The 19,001-nt window shown below is 34.2% G+C and overlaps 2 protein-coding genes across 7 annotated transcripts in view; both read right to left on the reverse strand.

The window, feature by feature from the left end:
* LOC116175186 (cAMP-specific 3',5'-cyclic phosphodiesterase 4A-like) overlaps positions 1-15,258 on the reverse strand; it is a 118,597-nt gene extending 103,339 nt beyond the window's left edge. For 2 of the 3 annotated variants that reach the window (XM_031493320.1, XM_031493319.1), the window contains exon 1: positions 15,148-15,258. Coding sequence is in view for 1 of the 3 variants with exons in the window: in XM_031493315.1 (XP_031349175.1) it covers positions 9,454-9,540 (87 nt within the window). In the remaining 2 variants the exon portion in view is untranslated. Of the gene's footprint in view, positions 1-9,453; positions 9,611-15,147 lie in introns of those variants that run through there. The other variant, XM_031493315.1, reaches the window with a different exon arrangement.
* A 644-nt stretch (positions 15,259-15,902) lies between these two features.
* Positions 15,903-19,001, reverse strand: part of LOC116175190 (hepatic leukemia factor) — an 86,894-nt gene continuing 83,795 nt past the window's right edge. For all 4 annotated transcript variants that reach the window (XM_031493327.1, XM_031493325.1, XM_031493324.1 and 1 more), the window contains exon 5: positions 15,903-17,376. In XM_031493327.1, the coding sequence (XP_031349187.1) occupies positions 17,290-17,376 (87 nt within the window). In that variant the 3' untranslated portion in view covers positions 15,903-17,289. The remainder of the gene's footprint in view (positions 17,377-19,001) is intronic.

The following is a 19,001-nucleotide window of genomic DNA, read 5'->3' on the forward strand; positions in this document are numbered from 1 at the left end:
TCACCAACATACCCATTTCGAAAAAATGTAGCGCCACACAATGAATTTATATCGAATCCTTTTAAAGGTTGAATACTAGATACACGAATTCAATAGGAAATTATCCTATATATATCACTGAATAAATTCAACAAAATTCAATGTTCATAAAATGCACTACTTCATTACCTACTAAAATGAATACCACACCAGCACGTACTAACCCCTATAATATCGTTAAAGTTAACCACTCAACAAAATCATATTTGCGTTTGAACGTCACGAAGACTACATGCCATTTGTTGTCTCTGACACAGATTGCTTTGCACGATGTTATCTGCACGCGGAGAGAACTAATTTTCTCTGTTAAAGTTACCCTTACCGAAATGAGACCTAAAGTTAACCATGTGAACTCCCAATGAGAGAGTTATTTGTAAGAATAAAGAGATAAATTTCAACTTGTGTTGGATAATCCTATACTGGTAGGTAATTGTAGAACTAGTACGAAATGTGTCAATCCATTTCGAATATTACCCAATAAATTGAGTCTCTAATTTCCGTTAATTCGTTGTGGTATTGGTAATGGTTATATTTTCACTGAAACACATTATTCTTCCGATTTTAGCTCACGAACAATTGTGTGTGATGGAAAATACGGGCAAGACGAATAATGCTCCAATAATTCGCTAATATGCACGCGAGGGTAGGCGTAAGCGAAGCCATTAATTTAGAGGTAGCAATAAAACAAAGCAGATTAAACATTGGATCTCAATCTAGGGTGTTTTATATTAAGTGTAACAGCGCTTTAACCATCAAGTATGTACCTAAAAGATAGAGAAAGTTGTGTTACATATAAACTAAAAGCTATATGGTGCCAGCAACCTTACGCAGACTAAATTAAAAGCATAAAAATAAAGTAACAAGTGTCAACCTATTACGAAAGTGAGGTACATTAAGCTGCAATTCTTCACCGGGAAACAAATATGCTTTTTGTCGAAATGTACTGAAAAAACTCTTTGTTGCATACTACCTTTGAAAGAACGGGTATTCCGGTGTGCCTATACTCAGTGTTTTTTTGGGTAGTACTTCGAAGTTGTAAAACGGTAGTAAATGGCAAACCGATCGTAACCTTTCAAGAAGAAAGGCGAAGTATTTTGGGCGACTCTCTCCTTTACATTGAAAATATTCTAGCGTGAGATTTTTAGTCCGAAAATCGTTATTATACTCAAATATTGTACTTATTACGGTTGAGTAAAGATTCAAAAGTAATATTTTATTTAAACCAAAATGTATGATCTTTGTTCTTTCACGGATTTAAAGGGAGTTTTAGGTAGAAAATTGACAAGAAGTTAAAGGACAGAATCAAGGAACGATAATATGGAAAGCGTGTAAGTATAGAAGGGGGGGGGGGGTCTCAAGTGTTTTAGCCCAACCTTATATTTAATCTCTTCTTAAGAGACATGGAAAAAGAGACAGGTCAAGGTGGAGAGATAGTAGTGGGAAATGGTCTCTGCCATACAGAGGTTAGAACACATGAAGCAAATGACGGGAAGAATGAAAAGGTAATGGGAAAGGAAAGGAAGAACTGGAAGAAGTACAAAGAAAATATTAGAAATGAGTATTAGGGTTAAACGGAAGGACACCAAATTCTATATCAGAGAAAAAGAGGAAGGAGTGGACATAGACATGTTATGGAACTGTACGGAGGTGGAAATGACAGGAAGAAATAGCAGTGAGGTGCTGGACGAAGTGGATTTTAAAGAAAATAAGGAAAAAATGCATTTTAGTTATATATTTTTATTTTTAGTTATATATAATTTTGTTATTTAAGTTAAATAGTAAAGAGTTTTGCCCAAGCTGGGGTCTAATACAGATTGATTGATTGCTCTATGCTTAAACATAAATCATAACGGGACTATAGTAAAAAAAAAATGTAAAGTTCGATCACCTTTCCCCTACATTTGCGAAACGGGTTCTATTTCAGAGAAAATGAAATAAAACGCGAATTCTGATATAGAGGCTTTCAAAATACGAAACGGATGAAAATTAATGGAAGCTTTAGTCGGCGCAATTTTCATTTGGAGAACTATTGTTGTAGTTGTGATTAAAATATCGAACTGTCGACGTGATACAAATCTTAAAACTTGCAGAACGTAACGTTGAAATTACATTTTGCCCTGAAACGTGCTTAATTACACTTGTCAATTTTAAGCGTAGCGAAAACTGTGCCATTAAGCTATACAGCTGGAAACATGAAAATGACAAAATCCAATGGTCGAACAATATACATTCTTCTAATTGACTTTTGGAATGCTTTGGTGAGATTTAAAACATATAGAACTAAACAAGTCGAAAATGAAATGCAGCTTAAAATTTAGCGTACAGTAGTACAATGGTTATAAAATTATCATTATTAGTTGATATATTTATGACGAAAATGTGTTATTTTATTATGAATTCAATGATCTAAATAAAAATTCGATTATCCTTTTTAAACAGGTTTCCCAGTGGCGTTTTTTAACTTCCTCCGACATATAATTATTTCCCTCTACTGACGTTCAAATCGAGACTGCTACCGTTTAATAATTAAATGGCACTGACCGTTCCAGAATTATACAAAACATTCTCACACGTCTATCATCCGTGTTTTTAAATTCGCACTGAAATGAATCTTATAAAATCTTACTAAAATGATATTATTGTCAAGTAAAGCCCTACAGGTGTTCTCTCATTGAGGTTACAATGAGTGAACGTTTACCTTGTATAAGTATTTAGTCGATCAATTCATATGCTGCATAATTGAATAAATATTCTTCCATATATTAGTTCAATCGACTTATGATCACCCATAGCCCAGCTCAACTGTGCAAAGTTTGAACTGAGTAGGTTCAAGCGTTTGGCAGAGACAGAAAGGCGTGACCCCAAGGGGTCATTAGATTTGCCCATTTTCAAAAGGCTTATTACTTGTGGTATATAGGTCAACTGTGCAAAGTTTGAACCAAATCGGTCCAAGCGTTTGACAGTTATCGTGTTCACGGACGGACAGACGAACACCATCGACTTCTCTATAAAGCTTGCATTGCTTTGCTTTGCCGCTTAATAATTATACTGTTAGCTTACATCCTATACGTGAAGGCACGATTGGGCATCGCATGTAAATTTCAAACGAGACCTAGTATGATGTTCATCCATTAATTACACACACTGACCCAAGTATAACAAGTCTCTGCACTGACCAATCGCGTATTTTTCCGTAGTTAAATAGTTCATGCATGCTTTAATAAATTTATTGCAGAAAATGCACACGAATATAAAAATTTCAAATTGTACATTCCTCTAATGGCATCACATACAACAATCGGTGCATAAGTAATACCTCCTACCTCCCCTCAACGCAACTACTATACCTCCACATGCGGCATGTCGTTAAATGTTACAATTGCAGTAATTACTCGAGTCCATAATTTTCACCATTAATTCAAAATGCGAATTTCATCATCGCAACTCTCCGCAATCAAAAATTGAGTGTACAATTGTCAAATAATTGGATTCTATTGATAAAACAAGAAAGCTAACTAAAATGGAAATGTTAAAATAACAAACAATCTTCTCTTGAAAAGGGAGTATAAATAAACATGGATGTTGTTTTTTGCTATATAAGTTAGTTATTTTAAGAGAATCTGTTTTAATGTAAAATCTGAAAGTCGGCAAAGGTTTATACAAATATCTTCATGCGCGTAAAAAAATTGGTACGTCATGAACAGAGTGAAAGAAGTAAAGATTCGTATTGATATTCTGTGAATTCCGTTCACAACGTTTTTTGATCAAGGGTTGGTCTTGGAAAATTTATTTGTGCTGGAAGTAATAGGTTATTGTAAATTAATCACAGGGGTCATTCGTGTAGAACGAATATTACGATTTTAATAATTTGTTGTGCCATAGCAATGTGTGGTACCTAGAGTATGTTATCAATTTAATAGTTATACAGTTTGGGAGCTTTAATTAGTTAAAAGTTTCTATGGGAAAGTGAAATAGGTAGGTTTTTGAAAAATTTGTACCGAGGAGTTACTATATATATGTTTAAAATGGTGCCACTTCGGAAAATAGCGAAGTACCTAGTAACTTCCTTATTTTAAATGCTAACCCCTGTGTTTATTGCATTTTTGGATTCAACGTGAAATTTCAGTTGTTTTGATACCCGCACATGTATAGTTTTTAAGTTATTTTCGACCCCATTATAAGTTAACATGGACCACGACATGTTATGGCAACCCATTTTTACCAGTGCATAGAGAAAGAATAGGGCGTTCTTTTAGTGTACTTAAAAAAATTGCGTACGACTGATGATTTTCTTAGATGGATCTTTTTATAATCTGTATATAGGGTTATGCAAAATTCGCTCCAGTAGTTCATGATTTGATTACAAAAAAAAACAGAGGATGTATGAATGAACAAATTGCTTTAGTGTTTGTAGAAAACTGTCGAAGTTTTGATATGTTATAATCGATCTTCTTTTTATTAATCGCCACAATGCACGAGATTGTGGTACCTAACTATTGTGTCAAAGATTATGTGTACGTGCATCCTACGCCACGTGATTTGGCGGAATTACGCGAGAGACCCACACTTTCACAAGTACCTACTTAAAACTCCTCCATTAATTTCCTGAAAAATATCTTCAAAATCTGTTTCCTTTCCACATCAAACACAAAATTACCGTGAAGTCTTGGATATATTGACAAAAATTCAAATGATAAAATGATTCCAATTTACAATCCTTTTTTATAAGATTCCCTTACCCTTTTTACAGATTTTTCTATACATTTTAGAATCACTATAAAGTTGGTGGCCATGGTCTTTGTGAATTACCCCTAACTTAATATCGAACCTAATAATAGGTATGGCAAAAAATTTCGTGCACCGTTTACTGTATAAATAAATAATAATAATAAATTCTTTCTATAACATTAAATAAACCAACTCTGAATGAGAAACTGATCTTTTTAATTAATCCAATTCTAATGGGTTCGTCAATAATAAAAAAAACACATGCATAAAAACGGCTTAAAAATTACGCAGAAGCTTACATCTTTAAGAAAATGCCAATCAAATTTCTTTAATACATTTCCAACTTCGACCAATTTGATCAGTTATGTCGATTTTCCTTAAAGATATACTACCTTTTATAACAAAATACGTCCGTCTCCAGATGACGCTGTTGACATATCAAGCTAGGAACAGTCTCCTTACAACGGCAATTGGGGCGACAACTCAACTGATTCATATCTCTATGAATCACTGGAACTTTTACCGTCGGCAAAATTCCTTGATGATTATTAGTTTGAATTAAATGAATACTATTTATTCTCGTTATTTATTTCCACAACTAAACGCGTAAATGTAATGTAACATTGCCTTCTCCTTTTACTAGTCAAAACAAGTTTAATCACTGGCCCACGGAAAATCTTCATTTGCCTAAACTTTTACCGAAAAATCTCATTTGCTACCGATTGTTAACTTGGGCAATTTTTTAAATTGTAAGAATTTTAGGAAAACTCAGGAATAACTAACGCTCCAATTTCCGAAAAAGAGGAACTTTCACTATGGTAAAATCGGAACAAAATTTTATGCGGCAACCATTTGGAATTATTTGATACCTTTGTGGGCCGCTAACGAATGAATCTCAAACTGTTTTCTGCTATTCCTTTCTTCATTTCTTCTTTCTTCTAATTAATACCTACAAAGTACAGAACTTTTAACGTAACATCTTTAACTGTCACTAAACGAATCAAAATAATAATAATAATATTTATTCAAACCACTTTACAATAAATATAATTTTGTTTGTGGCAAGTCAAGAGAGACAAATAAAAGTATAAGACAAACGTAATGACATACAATACATACAACATACAGGACTAGTTGACTACATGGAGGCCCAATCCAAGTACTCTATAGTTGAGTAGAATGTATGTGAGATAAGAACTTTTTTTAGGGAAGATTTGAATTGGGGTAGTTTCAAGGTTTTAAAGATTGCCGGAAGTTTATTATATAATTGAATGTTAATTGAATTGTTAGATGAGAATTTGAGTCTATGTTTATGTAATACTAAGAGATTTGATGATCTTGTGTTGTGATTATGAATATCCGAGTGTTTTTGATACGTCGCACTGCATTTGTGAATTTCGACAAGCGAATATAATATAAACAAAGCTGGTAGTGTTAAAATATTTAAATTTTTAAAATGAGTTCTACAGGATACATTAGAAGAGATACCCATAATGATCCTTAGAGCTTTTTTTTGTAAAATGAACCTAGGGTAAGATTAATTCCTAAATACAACCACATGCTGAATTTGAAGTTGTAACCAAATGTAACGGATATGATCCCAATCACAGACCCGGAATTCTTTAAGTCAAACAATGCTTTACAGAAATTGAACGATGCAAAAAGGACAATAATTTTCCATATCACCGAATGTTCGCTTAATCTTACACAATTCCACTTAGTCAAATAGGTAATTTATTGGAAAATCACCCTCTCAATTTCCTAAACTTCTCTAAACTAACATGTTTTTTAGGTCAACCCAAAATTATCCACATTTGATCTCTTACGGTACCCAGCTTAATTACTTAAATAGTACTTTCGGCTTAGATATAACGAGGTTAGAAACCCGACGGTACATTGCCTCCACAATGTTTGTCTTCAAAATTTTACACAACTTGTTATACTCTTCCGAATTACTTCAAGAAATTAAGCTTAAGGTACCATTTGTTAAGCTAAGGCAAAATAATACTATTTTTGTAGTTAACAACACAACTTCCCCACTTATTAAGATCTTGATCGCTTTAAATAAGTTATCCTCAGTTAATGATATCGACTTTTTTCACGATCCCCTAAATTCAATAATAAATAAAATTAGATCCTAGTCCTAATATTTGTTCAGAGCCCCAGTGCCATGTAATTGGAATTTTTATTCTGTATGGTTTCTGGTTAAATAAATAAATAAATAAATAAATAAATAAATAACCCGGAAAATCTCAAAATCTCTGACTTCACAACGAAATTTCAAAAAAATTTAAAGCGACCGTTGGAAGCTGTGGCGTTAAGTTTTTCTGTTCGCTGAAAGTTACCATGCGACGGATAACTTTACCTCATGACTTTACTAAGCTTTGAGAGAGTGTAATTGTGACCTGGAGAGAATGCGGCAGCTGGTTGACGTAACAAAAAACGAATCATTTGATACATACGGTAAAGGGTAAATTTGATTTTTCGTTTAGTACAATAGTTCCCATAATGAAAGTGAACGGTTACGACACATTATAAGACGCAATTAATTTAAAGGAGAACGATCGCACATGTCCAACATGCTAAATTGGAAAAGCTACACTCACCCCACGTACCTACAAATGTTGGAACTAATACCTTGGTCATGAACGTAAATCACCCTTTAAGTTATTGTTACGAACTTTGTTAATTTTAACGCGTTCATGTCGAAACGAGCTTTCCAAATTACAAGCTAACTAACTATTAGCTAAGCTACCAATTTGTATAGTTTCGCATTTTAAACTTATAATGACCCATTGTATTGAGTAATTAATTGTTTTTCGAAAATTATGCCTCCTTCCATAATAAAATAGCCATGAAAAAAAGTATTTCGCACACATGACAAAGTTGAACTTGAACAGCAAATTTAATTAACAATCGATTCAGTTGTAGAAAAAATATTGTATATAACGCTAGCCCTAGCGCGAAGTTATTTCGCGCCCTGGCTGATATTTTGACTCGGATTCACCTCGTCAAAATACCTTCAGCCTCAATGCGCGAAATTGAACTTCGCGCTCTTGTTATATAGGTAAGTACAAAATTAAAATCTTTACTGTAAACATTTTTCCCCTGGTCCCTGTGACTTTTGTGACTTAGGAAGTTAGGATAGATGGTTGGTAAGGATTTCACGAACATGTGGTTCCAACAGGACAGCGCCACTTGCAATACAGCACGGAAAACAATAAATTTATTCAATGAGAAATTCCGGGGCTTCGTCAGCTCGCGTGGTGGCGACGTCAACGGCCACCGAGATCGTGTGACTTAACCCGCTCGATTACCTTGTGTGGGGTTACGTTAAATTATAGTCTATGCAGACAAACAACTGTCAATTGCTGCCCTTAAGGCCAACATAACTCGCTTTCTTCGTGAAATAGGCCCCCATTTATGGGAAGGTGTCCAAAATTGGTCCACCAGAATACAACATAAACAGCGGAGCTCGAAAAATCACAAAGTTTAAATAAGGAAGAGCTGTCGTTCGGATTAAATGTTTTTAATTGTGACGTTTCAATATTTTTAGAAAGATCGAATAAAATCCGCAAACCAACATACTTATCAAGTATTTTCGAAAAAAAGATAAAATTTTCTGAAACAGCTCATTTATGGCATCAACTTATGGAGAACACGAAAGATGTATATTCCAAGATCGAGTATTCGTAAAAGAGAAGATAGTTTGCGGGCGAATTTTCCTTGTGGGCGAATATTTCTAGACGAATCGCTTTGGTGCGTTATGTTGAGAGAAATCATCGGGTGCGCTATAAGTAAACTTAATAAACTCCGACATTGAAATAAAAAATTCCTTATGCGACAAGTTATCGATGAATGTGGCTTGCAGGAGTTCAGGCCTCCTATACAGTCCAGATTTAGCACCTTGCGACAACTATCTCTTCCCCAATTTAAAAAATATTTACGAGGTAAAAGATTTGCTTCTGATGATGATCTAAAAGTTGCTGTTAGTGACTATTTTGACGAGCTACCGAAAGAACTTTTTTGAAGGTATCTGTTTATTACAAAAACGGTGGAATAAGTGCATAGAATAGACATTGAAGGTTCATATGTAGAAAAATAAATTTTGTTTTGCCTTAAATTCCCTTTGTAGATTACATAAAATCTCCCCTCGTGTCAGATACACTATACATGGACGTAATTGGTGAAATTCCCACAGATCTATACAGTATATAAGCACTTCCAGAACCTCAACCATAATCTATCAAAAAGCAGACTCCCCAAACCAGAATCACACATCTGCATAGTTTTCCAGTATTGTAATTTTCTTTGGTTTCCATGCATGGATGGTTTTAGAAATACAATTAATTATATTAGTGTAACACTTCTGCCTTCTGACATTGCTATCCACTAGAAACACATCCCATGAGCATAATTTAAAGGTCTCCCGCCAAAAGGCTTTTAGAACAAAACTAGGTCATTTACGCACCAATTTATCATCGCAAAATTTGGGTGCGCGTGACAAATTCGTGTCGATCCTGTTTATGGATAATTGTAATTTCCACTTGTAAAACCTACCAAACTGCAGCCTTTCAACAGGTGATAAAATAAGCATCACCCTCGATTTTGTGTAAGCAAAGATTAAGCATCTGACAAAAGATTCTGAGTAATTATACTTGATTATCAGAAATAAGGGTGACTAACCTTTTTATCTGAAGAATTGTGAGGTTTCTGTTGGACAACCAACCATTTGCTGCCTCTGAAGCACATACATGTAGCGAAAGGAAACATGCTTCGTTCGTTTCTTGGGGGAGTCACTCGAAACACAAAAAAACTGACAAGAAGTGCATCTATATTTAATGCTAAAAATGAAATACAACACCCGCACGTTTATCCACGTTGTTCGTGAGGTCGGGGACGCGACGCCAGGATAATATTTACCCCACTCCGACTTTTCACTGAAACAGGACTAACAAAATCGATAAAGGACTTTACTGACGTTACAACCGAGATTGAGGAAGTTGTTAGTTCACCGGGAGCTCAACGTAAAAATGCAAATAATTTAAATCCGCCACCAGTTTCATCGCTATCAGTAATTGACCAAACACTTGTTTCCTCGCATCGATTTTTTTCTCTAAACGCATGCGGTTCCCCGTTACGATGCAAAAAATTTGTTGTATTGTTCGCCTCATTTCTTGGGATTGTTTTGCAAAACTAGACGCATTGTGACGTCACGAGGCCGCTGCTAAAAAAGGGGGTCGCCGACCTTAAGTAATCTAGAAAGCTTAGTGGAAGTTCGCCCCCTGGAATAAATCTAAACGAGCTGCGTGAGAAATTCTGCTCCCCGCAACAAAATTGAAAGTTATTGTGGCGGTTACTGTTCGTATATGAAATTTTTAAACTGACGTTTTTAGACCTCGTTGAAAGATTAACTCGCTTACAAATGAAAAATTTCTTTCCGTGAGATATCCATCACCCCACGAGTCGAGTGCAATGGCCTAATTTCTCTTTGAGGGGCAGGAATTTTCACCTATAAACCACAACCACCTTCGTTTATATACCTACGTTACAAAATAGTTGATGATCTTGTGCAACAGTCCTCACATAAGTGCTCTTTGTATTTTAGCTCCAGGCTCTCAGTTCTACTTCGGTGCTAAGCTAGTGACTGATAAAGAATTTTTCTCTAGGGCCAGTCATCGTAAATGAGCAATATAGTAACAGGGTAAAATTACGTCACAGAATTGTGATAGCATGTCAGATCTCCAATAGCCAAATAAAAAGACAAAAAATTGCAACTCATTCACCATCTTCTGGTAAATAATACGCTTCCTATTATTGGAAGGTAACCCACATCATCGGTACCAATTTCCTTGATTGTACTAATTTTTTAGGTTCCGTGAATACATTGTGAGTATTAGTAACAACTTTGGCACTTCTTTGCAGCTTTGCAAAAACAAAGCTTTTTGAGAAGTTTCGCAATTCCAGAAAGTTGTGTTTCGAATATTTGGACCAATTTGTACCAAGAAGTATTTTTTTAGTAAATAATTTTTGTGTTGAAGTTTAAATTTTTATTGCAATTTTCAAGCTTTCTGTTCTGATGAAAAACGCAGAAACTGAGAAACTTCTGTTTTGAATTAAAGTCTAATTTGTTCCCACAGACATTTAGAATAAAACGTTTTTGGCGCAACCCCCGAAAGTAGAGCGGTCCTTACTTTTCCATCCGTCTGTCCGTCGTTCCACCCTATAACTCAATCCCTAAGACCTCGTACGAACTTAGGGTTTTTGCTATTGGGCTCCAAATATGCAACTATCAAAAATTAAATTTTAAAATATTATTATTTTATTTTGCGTTATTTAGTATAGGCAAAATAACCTTTTCTACAGATACTGCACTGATGCACTGGACGTTAAGTTTAACGTTAGTGATACATCACAATATGTATTCTTAGCACCAAACACAAAGCTGTACTATGTGATGCTCTGGTTTTGTCCCACTTTAATTTCTCTGACGTTGTCTACGGACCATGTCTATTGGCTAGAGATCGTGATAGAATTCAGAGAGTTCAAAACTCTTGCTTACGTTTTGTGTTTGGCATACGAAAATATGAAAAGATTTCCCATACACTTCCCATAATAGGATGGCTGAATATGAAGGAAAGACGGCAGTTACACTCCTCGTGCTTTTATCACAGAATTATTAATGATAGAACACCTCCTTATTTATATAATAGGATAACATTTAGAACAGATATTCACCACCTAAATTTGCGATATCGAGGTTTGTTATCTACTCCATCTTTCTCTACGTCAGTATTTCAAAGATCCTTCAGTTACAACATCTGCAAATTTGGTAATCAGAAAGAAAATCTTAAATTTCTGAGTTTATCAAAGGTTTCATTTAAGAGGGCGATGAAAAGGACAATACTTACAAGTAGGTCGTGATTCTTTAGTTACTTGTCGTACCTATTGTAATACTTATATACTGCTTACCGGAAAATTTTTTTTTTTTTTTTTTTTAAGTTTTATGCTAGTTATTTAGTTACAAGCATAGGATAGTATATGTTTATGTTAATTATGTATATATGGTTGTCATTGCAATTTTATTTTATACCTAGATTTTATTGTGGTTACAGGGGGAAGAACAGATAACTGTCTTCAGTTTATCTGACCCTGTGCATTCCAATTGAATATGGTGTAGGAGCCTTCAATATTCAATAAAAGCTCAATATTCAATAAAAGCTATTATTATTATTATTATTATTATTATTATTATTATTTATTTGTGAATTGATGCTCCACTTCAATTGGATGTTTTCATCCATCTATATTGTGGAGCATAAATAAATAAATTGCGAGATAAATTGTTATGCATTTTGACGTCAATTCCTATTTTTCGCTTACCGTTCCGAGTTGAAGATACGTTTTCAAGTTTACAGACGAACAATTGGACACTATCAAAAAATGAAAACGAGTTCATTTTAAGGGCCGGGGGTTGTAACGAATGCGTTAAGTTTCCGAGTGTTCTAAGAGTAACAAAACTGTGCTCCAGGGGAAATCTGTCACTGTAAGCTGAAAAGAACAAAAGTTTTTATAATTTAATGTTCACAACAGCAATTACAAGTTTCTTAATCTAATAAGTATTTTATTTTAATATTTTTTTGGGCCGCTGGAATAATACTCTTAGAATCTCCTCGCAAGCATATTTGTATTTAGAGCACAACAAGACTAATGAAGTTGTCTGAAACCAAACTGAACCAATTACGCGTCTGCGAAGTTCGCACGTTAATTATTATCGAAAGTTCGCTAGTTCTATTTGTGAACAGTTTTACAGTTCTAGATGGATTTTATTTATTAAGGATCCTCAGATCCTTTATACTTTTGTATGGTTATCTGTGTCTGTGTTCGCTATAACTCTTAGTTAAGATCCCCAGATATTTTTTATAGCTCTTAATTTTTGTTCCCCGTTTCAGACCATGACCATCAATGTCATTATTAACCATGCCCATGATGCGAATTTGACGTGTATTTTGATCAAACCATGTCAAACTTAGATCGAAGTTAAAATAAATAGCCGTTAAAAAAGTGATGGTCCTTCGATATTCCGTTGTATCAGATCGACCCGGAAAAAAAATTTTCTTATAGAATGTGGCCTGTAGAATCCATAATTTCAAATAGTTCCAAGATTGGGCTACTAGTTCAAAAGTTACAGCCCTTTGAATTTTTTTTCGGAGAATTGTAGGCTACTAGTTCAAAAGTTACAGCCCTTTGAATTTTTTTTCGAAATTGGTTCCTAGTCTACGAGTATAACTTTTGATTGAGAAGTCTGATCGAAAAAGTATGAATTGATTTGGATTCTACGCACCCAAATAAATAAGAAAAAGTGTTTTCCCGAGAAATTCTGGTGTAGTCGATTTTTGGTAAAAAAAAGAGGTTATACACTGCCTTCTTTTGAGCCCCGAGAAAAAAATTGTCTGAGATCGACCCGGAAAAAAAATTTTCTTTGAATTTTTTTTCGAAATTGGTTTCTAGTCTTCGAGTATAACTTTTGATTGAGAAGTCTGATCGAAAAGGCCGATGGCAATGTCTGCTAGCCTGCAGTAGGGAAAACCATGCCCATGTGGTTTACATGCGGTCAATAAAACATAATTATAGGTAAAAAGCCGAATTAAACCAACCTATCGACGCTTAAGGCCTGTCACATTGCCGCCGAAGTCTCGTATTAAAAGTGAAGAGCAAACGTAAAACGTTTGTCACATGTTGAGACAAGGAGAACAAATTGTTGAATTGTTGAAAGATTGTTCACCTTGTCCTCAACATGTGACAATAATGCAATTCTATTTGTGTCCGTAATGGATTTTAGTCCGTTTTAGTTCCGTTTTACTTGAAAAAATGAGATGCTAACTTTTCATTTTTTAAAAGCCAATTTTTATTTCGAGTTTTATAATTAGGTACCTCTAAATGAGGTTTTAAAAAAGTTTATTGAAAAAAATCACGATCATAGGAAACAACATTTTAATTTACAAAGATGCGAATGTTCAACCGCTCATACACTAATGCTATAGTAAGTATTAATCTTACAGGTGTTCTTTCCAATTCAATCCCAATTGAAACCACGCAACTGGTTATAATGGTTTGACTATTAGCTCAGGCAAAGCAAAGATCATACTTGATCTTTGGGCAAAGTATGATCCAGATTGGAAATAATTCTGCACCAACATTTCTTGACGGATTCGTGTAGTACTTGATTCCCAACCTATAACATCTCATATGTTTGAGACTTTGTTCGTTTTGACTATGAAGTTCAAAAGGTTACGTGTTCATAAAATTAAGTGTATTTTTGTTATGGCTTAGGCAAATAGATTGTATGCCTATTCGATTACTAAAAGTAACCTCTTTAATTTATGGGATTAGAAATTTTCTTATGGAATTAATAGATTTTTCGAAAACGAGGCGGAAACTTAAGTATAAAAATTTGGTAGAGGATAGTTTCAGCTTCCATAATAACTAATAAGTTATTACAAATCATGTACCGGATTTCGAATGAAAATATTATTGGATTATTAATCCGTTGTAAGACCATTTCAGTTAGTATCATTGGAAAGAAAACTCATAAAGTTTTGTTAACGTTGGCTTGCTGTGTGTTAAGTTAATTTCAGTGATGTGTAAAGGCACAAATAATCAAGACAGAATCGCTCAAAATATTTCTTAATTTCAAAATACCGTCGAGCGATGACACTGTACGTGCAGTTGAAAGGTTGCTTGTAAACTATTAAACAACATTAAATGTAGAAACAGAAAATATACATACTACAAAAGTTACACCCTTCTCAATAACTGTACAAAACCGCGAGTGCAGATTTCCGTTTTAATGTCTAAAACATTTGTCGATCGTAATTTGTGTCTAATTATAGTTGTGCCAGAAAATCCACTTTCAATTGTGGTGAAAATTGCTTGAAAACACACTACCCTGCAGAATGGGGATGCTGCACAAATGTTTGTACTACTCCAGTGCTTTTATAACGGAAAAGATGCAGACTTTTTCTGTCGACTCGTTTGCGAGTTGGTTCTGATGCCAGAATTATTTATATGCAATTTTCAGGCATTATCGATAATACTTCCAAAACAGATTTACAATTATGTATGACGTGTTGCTAGTTCCGACGTCATTTATATTTGATGAATAGGAAGCATCAATTAATGTCACGTGCATTGATTTGTTTTAATTTATGTATTCCACACGATGCTGTACTGAGGTACACGTATAGAAAGAAATGATTATTTCATTTCTTCCAAATTGGATTTGCGTTTGAAAATTTCCCATTACTGAGTTTTGACTGCGAAAAAGGCTAAACGTATGGCACTTGACAGTACGAGCTGAAATTATTACCTATATCCTACCTTTTGGAGGCAATTTCATTTTCTTTATAAATGGTACACTGATACATAGTTTTAAAGTCACGCGAGAATTTTTAGTAAAAACACAAAATTCACACACGCCACGTTTCAACCGCGGTCTACGACAAACTGGACGTAATTTCTTTAATTTTCTTACAATTCCGTCGTTATCCTTATCAGTTGTTACGGCGACAGGTCTTTTCATTGACGTTAGAATAACACGTTTGTCTTTATGTATATTGGTATAATTGGCGTGGTTCATGCTTTGTTAAAGCCTATGGGATTTGCCAAGTAGGTACGTAGACAGTAGGTGCGGTAATAGTTTTTTAAATTGCTTTCCCTTAAGATAGGGGTAGCAGATCCACTTTTCACACATTGGTATTTACCTACCGGAAATTATGAATTGCTGTTAACTATAAAATTGATCTATTTATTTACGGATCGCCAAAAAAAATTGTAGCCCTCGCATCTGAAAGTAGGGGTAGTTCCGAAGATCAATTGTTTTAGTCCAATTATGTATCAATTTAGTAATTATATGACGTTCGCTGATCTAGGTTGAAATTAAAATTCATTTTGATGCCTCATTTCGTCGGTGAAAAGACCGTTTGTTTCATTTTCTAGCTCAATTTTTAATCGCATTACGAATAACTGGAAAATAAAAAAACTCTTATGCAAAACAATTTTAATTTAGGTGCGAGGGATCTAGGACGGAATCAGTAGCTAAACCATGCCGCAGAGGAAAAATTAAATGTGGGAGAAAAGCACAAAATTTTTTATAATTTAATGCTCACAACAGCAATTACAGGTTTTTTCATCTATCCTAGAACAAAAAAAGTCGCTTTCGGTTCATAAGCCGATAGCATTTTAACAAAGACGATATAAGTAGGTACAAATTTCACACAATCATCTTGAAACTGTACCTACCACATTTAAAGTTTTGTAAATGTCACAACAATGAGGCAGGTTCAGTGGCTAATTTTTAAATCACAATCATTAATAGAATTTCAACTTTTTAGACAAATATAGTATATCAATATCAACATTTTGAATAAGATTAAGTGGTAGATCAATCACATTCTCATAATTGTCATATAATAAAAAATTCAAAAAATGCATATAAAAGTTGGTATTTAGGTTAGGTATATAAAAATTTTTCAATATCAAGTAAGGCATGCCTCTAAGGCTTAAATGTTAGATACAAAAGTATATATCTGATCAAAACCGTATATAACAATTATGGTTATAGCCCGTCAATTGGGGGCATCCCATTAATGATAAACTTAAAAATAGCGTTCCAATCTTCGATCGGAACAAATAATATTGTAGGTTGTGACACTTATAATGTAATACACATAACGAATTGCCAGTTGCCCCAATCTAACAAGAACACTCAAAATGATCCCTAGGAAAATCATAACTACTACTTAACATTTCTTTGTAACTCTAACAGTTCACTGATAAAGCTTTAAAAAAAAGCCGACTACTTTTAACAGTTTTAACATGACTACAGTTTCTCTCTTATTTCTTGTTTTTTAACCAACTGCATCGAATCAAACACTAACCCTGAACATGTGAGCACTCCTACACTTAAATCTACTTGATTTTCTTAACTGTAAATTACCAATATAACTAGCTTTCAACCAAAAATAGACTATATAAACATAAAAACAATCAACAATTAGTAACAGAGCACAGCTGCCAAGCTGGGGCTATTTTTTTCGATTTTGCAAACACTACAGCGTGGCGAGAAAGAGATGGGATAAATTCTATTTAACGCAATTTAATTGAATCACTAATTTAGTATAAATGCGTGAACATTTAAAAATTATTTACATATAGAAAAGATCACAAATATTGTGAATATATTTTAAACTAATGATCGTAAAACAATCATTCTTAAAGAAAATTAAGCAAAATTGAAATTGTCCCATTCCTTTTACCAACTTTACATAATGGTACATACTTTTATGGATGCTCTACTCTTACATCTTATTCTACGTGATGACTACAGTGAGTGTATGTTTATATACAGATGTTTTGGTAGCTTTTATCCGCAATGTGAAATTAGACTAATTTTGTGTTAAATGAGTAAAGCGGTAACGATACTAATGAGTGATACGTATAAGACTAACGTTCATTGAATGATTAAACATCTTCATATTTCGCTAGTTTGTTCTTAAGCATTACGTTTTCTTTTTTCAGTCGTTCTAGTTCACTTCTTAAGGTAAGGTTCTGCAACAACAAAATTACAATGACCAACCGTTATTGAAAACCTGGTTAAAAAAGATTGCAATCGTACTCCACTGGTGCGACGAAGTTGTTGGTTGTAGCTACATTTTTTCGAGATTAGTTTTTCTTCTAATAATTCTATTTTTGTTGGACAAACAAGTAGAAAATTGACAACTGTATGGGAGAATGGAAGAATTATGCGGCCTTCACTTTATAGAGAGGATAGAAACCAAAGAAGCAATTTTGGGTGTGACATAATTACCCGAATATTTGGTGGCATTTTTTTGTTATTACCGATAACCCATTTCCTCGCATCTTTCTTTTTGCGAGCGACAATTTCTAAGGTACAACGGTCCCTTATTTAAAATATAAATTATTTTTTTAATTTCAAGAACAGTTCAGGAACTCCATGATGCCAAGAACACAGGTGCACCTAAGCGATGGGGCAAAGAAGAAGGGCCAGTATATCAATGAGTATAATATACTCTTTGGTATGATGACATAAAATGTAGCAGGGTGACTGCGATTGTGTCAAACTTCACGCCTGCCGGAAACTACCCTACTCTTCTAATTGTTGTCGTGTCTTCACTTGAATCCCATAGAGCACTTTTGGACCCCATCGCTTAGCGTCAGCGAACATTGTTAGCACCTCTCCCCTCTTATTGTCGGCTACCAACCTCTACTTGCGCCACCTTCGCGTTGCTTGGCTTTCCGGCTTTTATGCTGCACTAGTCAGCATTTGTGCCTTATATATGCCGACCTTGTTCTTCTTGGCGCTATCAAAACTTAGCAGGCGCAATCAGAACCAAGCAGGCTCGATTCTGCTCTTATTTTCACCACTCCTCGCTCCTTGATGTTCATCAAAGCATTTTTCCAACTCGATAATTTCAGATTAAAGGCGAAATTTCTAGAATTCCTTGTAGAGAAATCGTAGAAATTTAAGAGTAAATAATTTTTCGTGATCAACAAAAAGTTCTAGGAAAATAAAACGCAATTAACAAAATTATTTTATTTGTTTCTCAATTTTTTTAGAATTGGAGAATAAAGGAAAAATTGGTCGTGGTACTCGTGGTCATTTTCTTCTGGATGTCTCAAAGAAATTGAGTTTTTAACAAAATGCTTTTACTTATTGGACATAGAAAGTAAGGCAATCTATGCCAATGCAAGCAACTGGAAATATTGAGAATATTAGTCAATAATTTTTGGAAATAGAATGCAATTTGAAAAATGAAAACCTGTTAATTATTTGTCGACTATTTTGTAGTTAGGTACATAAATTAAAAAAAAATTGGACATTAAAGAAAATTTTTGTCTCCCAAAAATGTGTCGTGGTCCAATAGAAAAATTACCAATAAAATGCAATTTTAATGAAATGCTGGTATTTTTCATTACTCAACTTTTGTGTATCGAAATGGAAGAAAGTGGGCAAGTGATAGCCAATACTGCTACTTATTTCGTACAGAAATTACGGTAATATACATTAGACTACAAGAAACTGTTGACTTGACTTGATTGCATAGAAATTAAAGAAATTGGGGAACAACAAAAATTTTTTACCCCTAAAATTTGATGTAATCCATTAGACATTTTAGAAAAATAAAACGCAATTTTTAATGAAAAGCTGGTAT

This window comes from Photinus pyralis, unplaced genomic scaffold, assembly GCF_008802855.1.
Source record: "Photinus pyralis isolate 1611_PpyrPB1 unplaced genomic scaffold, Ppyr1.3 Ppyr1.4_LG6, whole genome shotgun sequence".
Lineage (NCBI taxonomy): Eukaryota > Metazoa > Arthropoda > Insecta > Coleoptera > Lampyridae > Photinus > Photinus pyralis.